This window comes from Epinephelus moara, chromosome 4 (assembly GCF_006386435.1).
Source record: "Epinephelus moara isolate mb chromosome 4, YSFRI_EMoa_1.0, whole genome shotgun sequence".
In the NCBI taxonomy this organism is placed as follows: Eukaryota; Metazoa; Chordata; class Actinopteri; order Perciformes; family Serranidae; genus Epinephelus; species Epinephelus moara.
The window spans coordinates 40,570,970-40,581,114 of record NC_065509.1 but is presented as its reverse complement, the minus strand read 5'-3'; the positions used below and the strand labels follow the sequence as shown (position 1 = coordinate 40,581,114).

Genomic DNA, 10,145 nt, shown 5'->3' with positions numbered 1-10,145 from the left:
GAAACTTACCTGTGAGGTTTTGGTGACGTGTGCGCACTGTCCGCCGGTCAGCCAAACTTCCACTTACACCGGCTGTGCTCCCCCTGCGCTGACAGTAGACCTGGTTTCAGCTGGCGAGCTTTTAGTGCACCTTCGGTGAAGCCTTTTGGCATGAAACTGTCACTGCGCCAAGCTGGATCTGTCGACACCTCCCCGTGCTGCGCCGCTACACCCATCTCCGTGCACCTCGGTCTGCCAAACTACCAAACTGAGCGCGCCTCGGGTTGCGCTGCTCGAAACTAGCTCTACGCGGGGTTCGCCACCCTGCGCTGCGCCGGGAAACTAGAGGCCCAGGTGGCCAAAGTCCAAAGGTTGGGGGGCTGGATTGGTCCAACAAACACTGACTCTCACCCTGGAGAGCGGTGTTCGCATCCCGCACGATTGTAAAGCGGTTGAAGTGGTTTAGACACATTACAAACCTGATATACAGGAAATAAATGTTGAGTCAGGGAGACATAGCTTGCTGCTGAATTCTCCACCATTTTGAGGAGAACAGCAGAGAATGTGCTGCTGACTGCACAGTTTTTTTGACTTCTCTCTAAATTAAGTTTTTTCTTGTTAAACATTAAACTTTATTCCCCTCAGGCTTTTAAAAACTCTTCAAATGATAGAATCCAAGTAGGAAGAATCAATCTCTACACATACTGTAACTCTGTGTGCATAACTTCATATCTCAGCAGCAAAGCCAGAACTTGTGTCGAGGGGTCACTAGATATTGACTTATTTCTACAAGTCAGAAGCTGTAAAAGTTGGAAATGACTACATTAGAATACAAGCAGCTGCAGCATCCTCCAGATCATGTTGAGTACAGAAGTAGAATTTAGAGAAAGAGGTGCAGGGGTGTTTATTATTGCACCTGAGAGTGCTTGAGAGAGCTTCCAGCTATCTCTGTGAATATGAAGCTGTATACTTGTAACTAAATATGATTCTTGGCTGGATTTTTCTATTCCTTCAAAGAAATGTGAACAATCATGCTTATTTTTCTGTTGAGAAACATTTCTAGAGTTGGGCATATTTTATTATTTGAAAGTTAGTTAGTTTATTTTTTTCAATATCTTAGATAAGTAAATGTGCACAGTATGATAACCATCAACCTTTATATTACCGTATACCTTGAAACCTGTGTATTGCTGCAACCCTAGTGCATTGCTCAGCTTCCGTGTCAGTATTTCTTCCTGCTTCTCAAAACTGGGGATGTACCGACCAACATCTACTGTTTTCACTGTTTTTGTTGATTTTATTTGTTTTGTCACTTCCATTTTGTTATTTTCTGTTTTTTACTCTCCTTCCTGTTTTCTTTATCATCTTCAATGCTATTATTTTGACACAGCAAAAATCTTTTTGACAAGCTACAACAGTTTGATAAGTGGGAACTTGTTAGTGTAATTTGAGGGCGTTAAACATTACAGAATCGACCATATCGAAATTTAAAAAATGTTTTTGTGCAAATCTGTGAATGAAAAGTTTGAGATCAGTCATGATTGCAATGAATGAAAATACAGCAGTGTAAAGCCGCAGCAGCAGCAGGAGGAGGAGAGAGACACACACAGACACACACACACACACACAGACAGGTGTGCAGACAAAGACAACATGAGTGTACGAGGAGAGAGAGAGACTCCCCACCCACTATTAACCTCGCTCGCCCCCAGTCTGCCTTTAACTGAACGCCAGCGAAAGTTTCCTCCGAGCTGACTGTCAGCAGGAGGACTAGCTGGCTCATCTTTGGCAGCATTGGCATTGACTCACACATCACACACACATCTTTGCCTTCCTCTTACACACACACAAACATGCATACAGAGAAGTTTACAGCACAACAACAGTCTAAAGTTAGTGCTGTGCGGCGGCAGTGGCGGTGGCGGTGGCGGTGGCAGCGCCTCTCTTTGGGTCTAATTAGAGCTGATGAATATTCTGAGTAGCCAGTCAGTCCTGGCACAAACTGCAGCTCCAGAACTGAACAAAACAACCAGAACTCCGCAGCCACCAGAGACACACGAACATGTCACCGTCTATTTTTACTGGTTCCTATTGTTGTTACAGCTCTGTGGAATACACACCAATCACGCTCTGATTGGTCGGGGAGCACAGTCTGTGGTTTCACACTAAATCACATCATTTATGTCAGGAAGTGCGTTGGTGTTCAGTATCACTACACAGCAGTACAGTGTATAATTTTGTTAAAATTAGCTCCACCGCTACCAACTGCAACATCCATACATTTTCATCCACTTAACCAGGGCCGGGTTGCGGGGGCAGCAGGCCAAGCAAAGCACCCCAGACATCCCTCTCCCCAGCGACCCTTTCCAGCTCCTCCTGGGGGACCCCAAGGTGTTCCCAGGCCAGATGAGATTTGTAATCCCTCCGATGTGTTCTGGGTCTGCCCCAGGGCCTCCTACCAGTGGGACATCCCTGGAACACCGCTAACAGGAGGCGCCCAGGAGGATCCTGATCAGATGCCCGAACCACCTCAACTGACCCCTATTGAAGTGAAGGAGCACCTCACCCTATCTCTAAGGCTGAGCCCAGCCACCCCACGGAGGAAACTCATTTCAGCCACTTGTATCCATGATCTCATTCTTTCGGTCACTACCCAGAGCTCATGACCATAGGTGAGGGTTGGGACGTAGATGGACCAGTAAAAAGAAAGCTTTGCCTTCTGGCTCAGCTCCCTCTTCACCATGACAGTCCAGCACAGCGCTTAGATCACTACAGACACTGCGACAAACCACCGATCCACCTCACGCTCCATTCTACCCCACTCGTGAACATGACCCCGAGATACTTGAATTCTCTCGGGGGTACCTTGGGGTCATCAAAAAGATGTTAACATTTATAAATCAACAATTATAATCCAGTTATAGAAAGCCCCTTTAACTCATGAAGTCTATCCCTGAAAGGTTTAGGGAACATTTCCTGTATGAGGTCTATACCACCAATTTCCCACCTTAAGACCACGTAACATTTCAGGGAAAAAGTCAGTGCGGCCGTGTTGTGAATGAAAGCAGTAACATTGCAGGGACAAGCACGTAAAGGGTTATATCAGACTGACAAAAAAACGCTTTCACGTTAAGTACGCAAACTAGTCTGGGGCGTCTGTAGCATAGTGGATAGTGCTGGCGCCCCATGTACTTGTAGGTTCTACTCCGGCTTGCGACCATTTCTGCATGTCACCACCCCGCTCACCCCCCTTCACCCTGTCCTGTACAATAAAGGCAAAAAAAGCCTTAAAAAAAAGTACGCAAACTAGTCACAAGACTCTGCTGATGAAATATTTGAATGTGCCGTTTAAGCATTTATGCTAATGCTTTCACAAGTGATTTAATAACTAACAAATAATTCAAGTTCTCACACGCAACCTCCTTTTCTCCATCTTTTATCATCTTCATCCTCAGCCACGTACAAGTACATCTGGCCTTGCCCCATCTTCTTCTTCTTCTTTTGATTCGTTTTAGGACAGTTGGTGTCCATAAGTGCTGCATGACCAACATCTGCTGGTGTGCCTCTTGCCCAGTATTTACCATTATTACCATGGCATGTGTTAAAAGGCACTAGCCAGGAATGTTCTCGAATGTAGTGCGTGTGTAAGCAGTGGAAATCACCAGTGTTTGAAAGGTTATCTCAGTAATTCACTGGAACTAAGTGTGTACATTTTCATGAAACGGGCCACTCTACATAATGAGTCTGTAAAATTCTGATTGCCTGACCTTTACACTGTGGTGTACTGAAGGAGAATATCTGAGGACTTCTCCCACCACTGGAGAGTTTCCTAAAGTGCTTATGAACTGGTATGCTCCCTTACATATCTGTGGTTGAACTGAGTACTGCTTAATGGCAATACTGGATTCAGGATTGTTGCATCAGTGTGCTGAAGAACTTCGATTTGTGAGGTATTGAATCACCTGGATGAGTCAAAAGCAAGGTCAATTCTATGTGTGCAGCACGTTTCATACACAGCTGAACACGGTGTGCTTTACAGTAAAACATAGAAAAGATTTAATAAGATAGAAAACATATGAAATACTCTGCATAGCATAACTAAAATAGTCACTCAGCAAACCGTAGAGTGCACACACTCACACAGAGAGCAGATAAAATAACAAAAGCAGACTTCACCACCCACTTATCTTCATCTTATCTATTAATGGTCTCTCAGTTGATTTTATAAATCACAACATAAAATGACACACTGTTAAAGATCCTATCATCAGATCATCAAATTACCACCCACCCCTACTGGTGTCGTAGCCATGGGTGTTTTCTGCAAACATTTCTAAATCTGCCAGTGTAAGAATATATTTATTATTGTGACAGAAGCTTTTTATTTAGCTTGTCATAAAATAATAATATCATTATTTATGGTGTTTCAGTATTTTTAGATCAGACTTTTGTATTCAGCGGATTGATGTGCAGAGGATAACTTGCTGCTCCTTACATGCAGCTTAACATCAGGTGAAACACATAACCAAATTCATTTTCAAAGTCTAAGTTGATATATTTTCATCTAAAAGCTGAAATTACTCCCTCTGATTAATTTAAAAAAAAAAAACTTAGCATGAAGAAAATATTAAGACGCCAGAAATAAGCAGGCTCATTACAGACAGGGTGAGATGAATTTTAAAATCATAAAATAACAGCCATCAGCACTCTGATGAAAAGGCCTCATTCCTCATTACAGGTTTGATGTGTTTTTCTGTGCTTGGTTAATCAGCAATCAGTTGACTTTAATAAGGTGTAAAGGTGGTGGAATTTACTGCACACACACTCTGGAGCTTCAAAGACATTTGGAACAACATTTTTTTTTTTCTGAGGTGCTTCTTAAAAAAATATGATGTTGTCTTCAGATTTAAGGGCGAATGAGTGACAAGAAGGGCTTCCAGTGTTCCTTTTGGCAACACTTGAGTGGAATAAATCTGTATTTAAAGAAAGAAATATGATCAGTGAGAAAGAGCTCCGTCAGCTGGACAAGCATGAAGCACGGATAATAAATAAACGTCTATGTTTACTTTTACTTTTATCATTGTGTCCATTCAGATAACCTTAACGCTCACAGGGAGACACTTGACACTTAAACACGTCAGCCCATTCTTAAAAACAACTTGAGTGTACAAACGAGGGAGCGTGGCCTCCACTCGGAGATATGGATTGATCTCTGTATTATTCATCTCATAGCCCCGAGCCATAGTTTCCCCACAGAGATGATAGCGGAGGAAAAACTGGGATGGGACCTCACTGTGATTAATGGTGACATGCAGCGCCTCCTTCTCCCTCAGGAGCTCCATGCTTACTACGGAGACTCAGCTGAGGAGAGCGTCGGATTTTAAGGGGGTTGTTATGAAGTCTGGAGGCCTTTCAGTGCAAAAAATAATAAATGTATTGTTTGCAGAATTGAACCTTTAAGTTAATTAGATGTGTGTGCATGAGACTGAGTTGATTTGTGCCTGAAAAACACATTTTATTCGTCTTCTTCTGTCAGCTGAGAACAAGATAGTGAAGCTACAGAGGCAGTGTTTTAATACATGACAGTACTTAGATGACTGTCAATGGCAGCTGGTACTAAAATGTACTGTTTTCAGTGGAAGCCCTGAGAAGCAAGTGGGGGAAAATATTCTGGTTATCTTAGTCTGATCTAAATTGTTGTCTTTTCTGTGTTTATGACTTAAGAACAGGTAAAAAGAACAGATGTTTTGCGAGGAAAATCTTTATTTAATCTTAATTTTAATTTATTTAATTTAATTTAATTTATTTTTTTTATTTCTTTCATCTGCACAGGTGGGAAAACAAGTTTTGCCAGGTGAAAAAAATGCCAGGAGATTTTTTTTTTTTTTTTTGGCCACAAGAAAACTTACTTTTTTCCGAAAGAAAATTAAGCTTATTATTCTGTCAAACTTTTTTTGACCTGCTCTAAATTCATAAACACAGGAGAGACTTAGACTCGGAAAATGGATCACCTGAATTTTTTTCTTACTTGCCTCTCAGGGCTTCCGTAGTTTTTTCTTTATAATAAGTCAGAATCAGATTTGAGCCAAGCAACCAGTGTGTCTCAGCAATAGCAATATTTGTCAGTAGGCCAGTCCATCAGTCCGACTCCCCATTCAAAGTCTCATTCACAAATTTGTGTTAAATAAAAATCCCCTTTATGAGCTTTTCTCAAACTTTCACTCCTGTGATTGTGATATGGTTATTCTGAGTCAATTAACACCATTGGTCTAAATGTGGGGAAAGACTGTCTTTGGTAACAGGAGGTCAATAATAACTGTTGGTGGAGGAGGGATGTAAATCCTTGCTTATGTTTTTGAAGGTTGTGTGCCCACCAGACTAATGTACCCTTCCCTTTTGCTTAATTAAAAGAATGCACAGTCCATTTTCCATCCATTCAGTAGTCTGGTTTTCTGATTTGTGATGACAATTGAAGCCTCATAGGGCCAATATATGGTTATAAACTTTAAGTCTTGATACCATGAAGCAGCAAACATTATTTTTTCCTTGGGATAATCACACCTTCAAATCTTACATCAGGCTGCCAACATAGAAGTTTCATTGCTGCTGTTTTTACATGATGGAGAATAAAACAAAACAACGGAAATGTCTGCGTGACTTTCAACTCAAGGTGCTTCTCTCACTGTCCTCTCTGATGTGACTTCTTCTACCAGATCGAGCAGCGGCGCCACAGCGAGGGCAGCAACTCCACATCCTGTGTCTTCATGGTCAACAAGCCATACGCCCTCACCTGCTCCGTGGTGGCCTTCTACATCCCTCTGGTCCTCATGGTGCTGGCCTACCAGAGGATCTACGTCACAGCCCGTGCACACGCCCTGCAGATCAGCATGCTGCAGCGGGCGGGAGGAGCCGGTGCCAGCGCGCCTGGTACTTCTGGCGCCGGTGTCGGCGCTGGTGCAGACTCTGCTGACCATCAACGCAACCACCGTATGCGAACAGAGACAAAGGCAGCAAAGACTCTGTGCATCATTATGGGGTGTTTCTGCCTCTGCTGGGCGCCGTTCTTCGTCACCAATGTGGTGGACCCGTTTATAGACTACACGGTGCCAGACCAGCTGTGGGCAGCTTGCTTGTGGCTGGGCTACATCAACTCCATGCTGAACCCCATCCTCTACGCCTTCCTCAACAAGTCCTTCCGCCGTGCCTTCCTCATCATCCTGTGCTGTGGGAGGAAGAGATACCGCAGGCCGTCCATCCTGGGGTCCGGCGCTCCCTGCACAGCCACGCAGATCAACGGCTCCACACATGTACTCAAGTAAGTCCATTAAATCATTTCAGTGTCCAGGTCTGGCTCCATGTTTATCAGGTATAAACATCTCAGAAATCAGAATTAAGAAAACAACAGTATGCATGTACCTTAGGTGATACTGCCTGATCATAAAGTTTTGGGGGCATCTCGGCACGCTGAACTGCCAACTCTGCTAATGCACCTTGATCGACCTCACCACACCACAGACTGCATGGGTTGTAGTTGCCACTGCAGGAGTGCGAGCTCTGCCCCGTGGACAGGGCTAACTGTTAGCATCACATGGCTAACGTTGCCTAATAGTTAGGTTTAACAGGATTTTACGATTCATTTTGGTTAATCATGAGTCTGTTTGGACCATTTATCAGCCCCGTGTTAGGTGTTAGCCGCTGCTGTTGTGCTAGCTCGTGCCAACCAGGCAGACATTGTACTGACTGGCGCCACATATGGCAGCAACAGAAATTCTTCTGATCAGGTGGGAAGTCGGCACGGTCCAGGATCAGTCCCCTGTTGCAAAAAGGATCAAATGCAGTTATCGTTTGACTGGAGAAGTTTTGATACTGAACAGCACTGGGTTATTTTAGTTGATACCTGAAAGGTGTCGAGCACTGATACCTGGCCGTAGTGATGATCCTCAGCAGTTCTTATTTTATACTTGATAGATTCTCAGTGGGTATGTAGAGTTCAAGTAAGTAAGAAAAGTCTTGGAAAACTGATTTAATTGTATGAAAAACGTCCTCATATCTTGAGAATATAAGGACAGTGAAAATACCAGCTGTATTATGTCATAAAACCATCTTTTTTTATCACTCTTTCTTATAACAATACAGCTTTTTTCTCAAAATATTAGCACTATATCTTGAAATCACAACTTTTTATTAAGCCCTATAATGTCCCTAAAGCTTGGCAAACACTGTACAGCTTTTAGTCCATTTTAGAAATGTTGTTTTATTCCAACTTCCACTGTACGAGTAAATCATCTGCGATGTAACGTTAAAGCAAAAGCTCAGGATTCATGTCTTCACACTGTACGGTCTGATTGTCAAGCCATGACCTGAGTGCTCACACTGTATGTGTAAAATAGACAATAAAGCAGACCGTTAGCCCCTGCAGAGTGTTCTGGCTATTGACAATTGTCAATAAATGTTTGTTTGAAGGATCCGGGGCTGCAGGCAGGTAGAAGTTTGTTTGCTGGCAGAGGTACGGTTCGCAATCATGTAGAGACAGACGTCCCAAAAAAGAGCTTAAAATGCAATTGCGCACAAAGTTTAGTACACGATTTTAACCCCTGTCTCCCTGGGTCTCCTTCTTTCTCTCTGTCTCTCAAGATATCAGCTACGATTGATTGAGTGAGAAACAAGGCACTGACTTTGGGGGATTGACTCGTGGCTCTGCTTTAACTGAGCAAAAGCTTGACAATGGCTGACCAGGTTTCTGACATGTCAGAAATTCATCCCAGCATCTGACAGTAAGAGTCAGGGGAAGAGTCAGTCTCGTTTCACACATTATATCTAACAGACCTTCACCCTTGCAGTTCTTGTTTTTGTGTACTCAAACCATGACTTGTCCTTCAGCCTCACATATTCTCTGCATATGGATGCTGCAGTAGTAATCTCACAGAGCACAGAGGGAGCCCTTCATCCTTCACCTGTCCTGCGTACAGTAATTACTGCAGACGCCTACCAAATAACGTTCAGTGGAGTCAAATGGCAAGTGGCACCAGCCCACTGTGATAAAAATGATTTGTTTTCAGGTGTGTTCAAGATGACTCTTTATCTCTGTAAATACCCTCCTGGTCCCTTCACGTTCGAACACACAGTCGTGACTCATTACTCTCCCGACCTATTACTGTTTCTAAACATAGAACACATGTTTCACTGAGATAAGAGTCTGACGTTTAACGTGTGCTCCGTGGAGGCCTATTCCATGCTTACTCTTCATTTTTTTCCCGCATACTCGTCCCTGCGTCTGCTCGGACAATCTTATCGGTATTCAATAATGATAAATGGAGCACAGCAGGTTATTTTTCATAGGATCGTCGTTAATGCTGAGAAGGTCAAACGATCATGCATGTATTACATTACATTATACCTAGTATAATGCAGTATGTAGTAGTATCTGACTACATATGTATGTGACATGTACTGTATGAATAATATATCAGGTGATGAAAAAATAGCTCACAGGTATTTTAGGGATATTGCATCACCCAGTGACCCCACTAGGAATTTTAACAGCAGGGCTCTTCCATGCGCCTCCACGCCAGGTGTACAGATGACATACTTTATTAAATACTAAAATAATACACTTTCTTGAGCTTTTGCTCTTTGCATCAGAGTACAGTGATTTTTGATGGCAGTCATGCAAATGTCCTTCATATCTGAATTGTTGATACTGTGACCAGAAAGCTGAGTTTCTGTTCTTAAGCAGAACAAAGGACGTCTTAATTGGCTAAAACACAAAAACAAGTGGTATGTTTGAAGCTGAGAAAGAAATACTGTGCGTATTTTCTCGATTTGTGCAGACTAGATACGTTTATAAATCTTTTTTCTACACCGTAAAACAGTGCAGAAGTCCCATTTCACTTTGTGTCCCCTTTATTCTCCTGCTATGCTATGGACGTAGCCACTGTGATGTCATGCACAGGTTTGTGGACTCCTGCTCTGATGCCTCAAGTTTGGCATTTTGGCTTATGCCATCTTGGTTTTGGAGCCGAAATCAACCATAATTGACCTATGGCTAAGCCACGCCCCCCTCCACTCACTCGGACAAACTATCAACATTCATTGACCGGCGCTATGGCAGGTGTCACAGTACACGGCATTTCGCAGGAGGCAACTGATGATTTTTGGGGACATAA

General features: G+C 43.0%; 1 protein-coding gene across 1 annotated transcript in view; it reads left to right on the top strand.

The window, feature by feature from the left end:
- Positions 1–10,145, top strand: part of htr4 (5-hydroxytryptamine receptor 4) — a 213,597-nt gene that overhangs the window by 130,845 nt on the left and 72,607 nt on the right. The window contains exon 6 of the mRNA XM_050042827.1: positions 6,693–7,294. Coding sequence (XP_049898784.1) covers positions 6,693–7,294 — 602 coding nt within the window. The remainder of the gene's footprint in view (positions 1–6,692; positions 7,295–10,145) is intronic.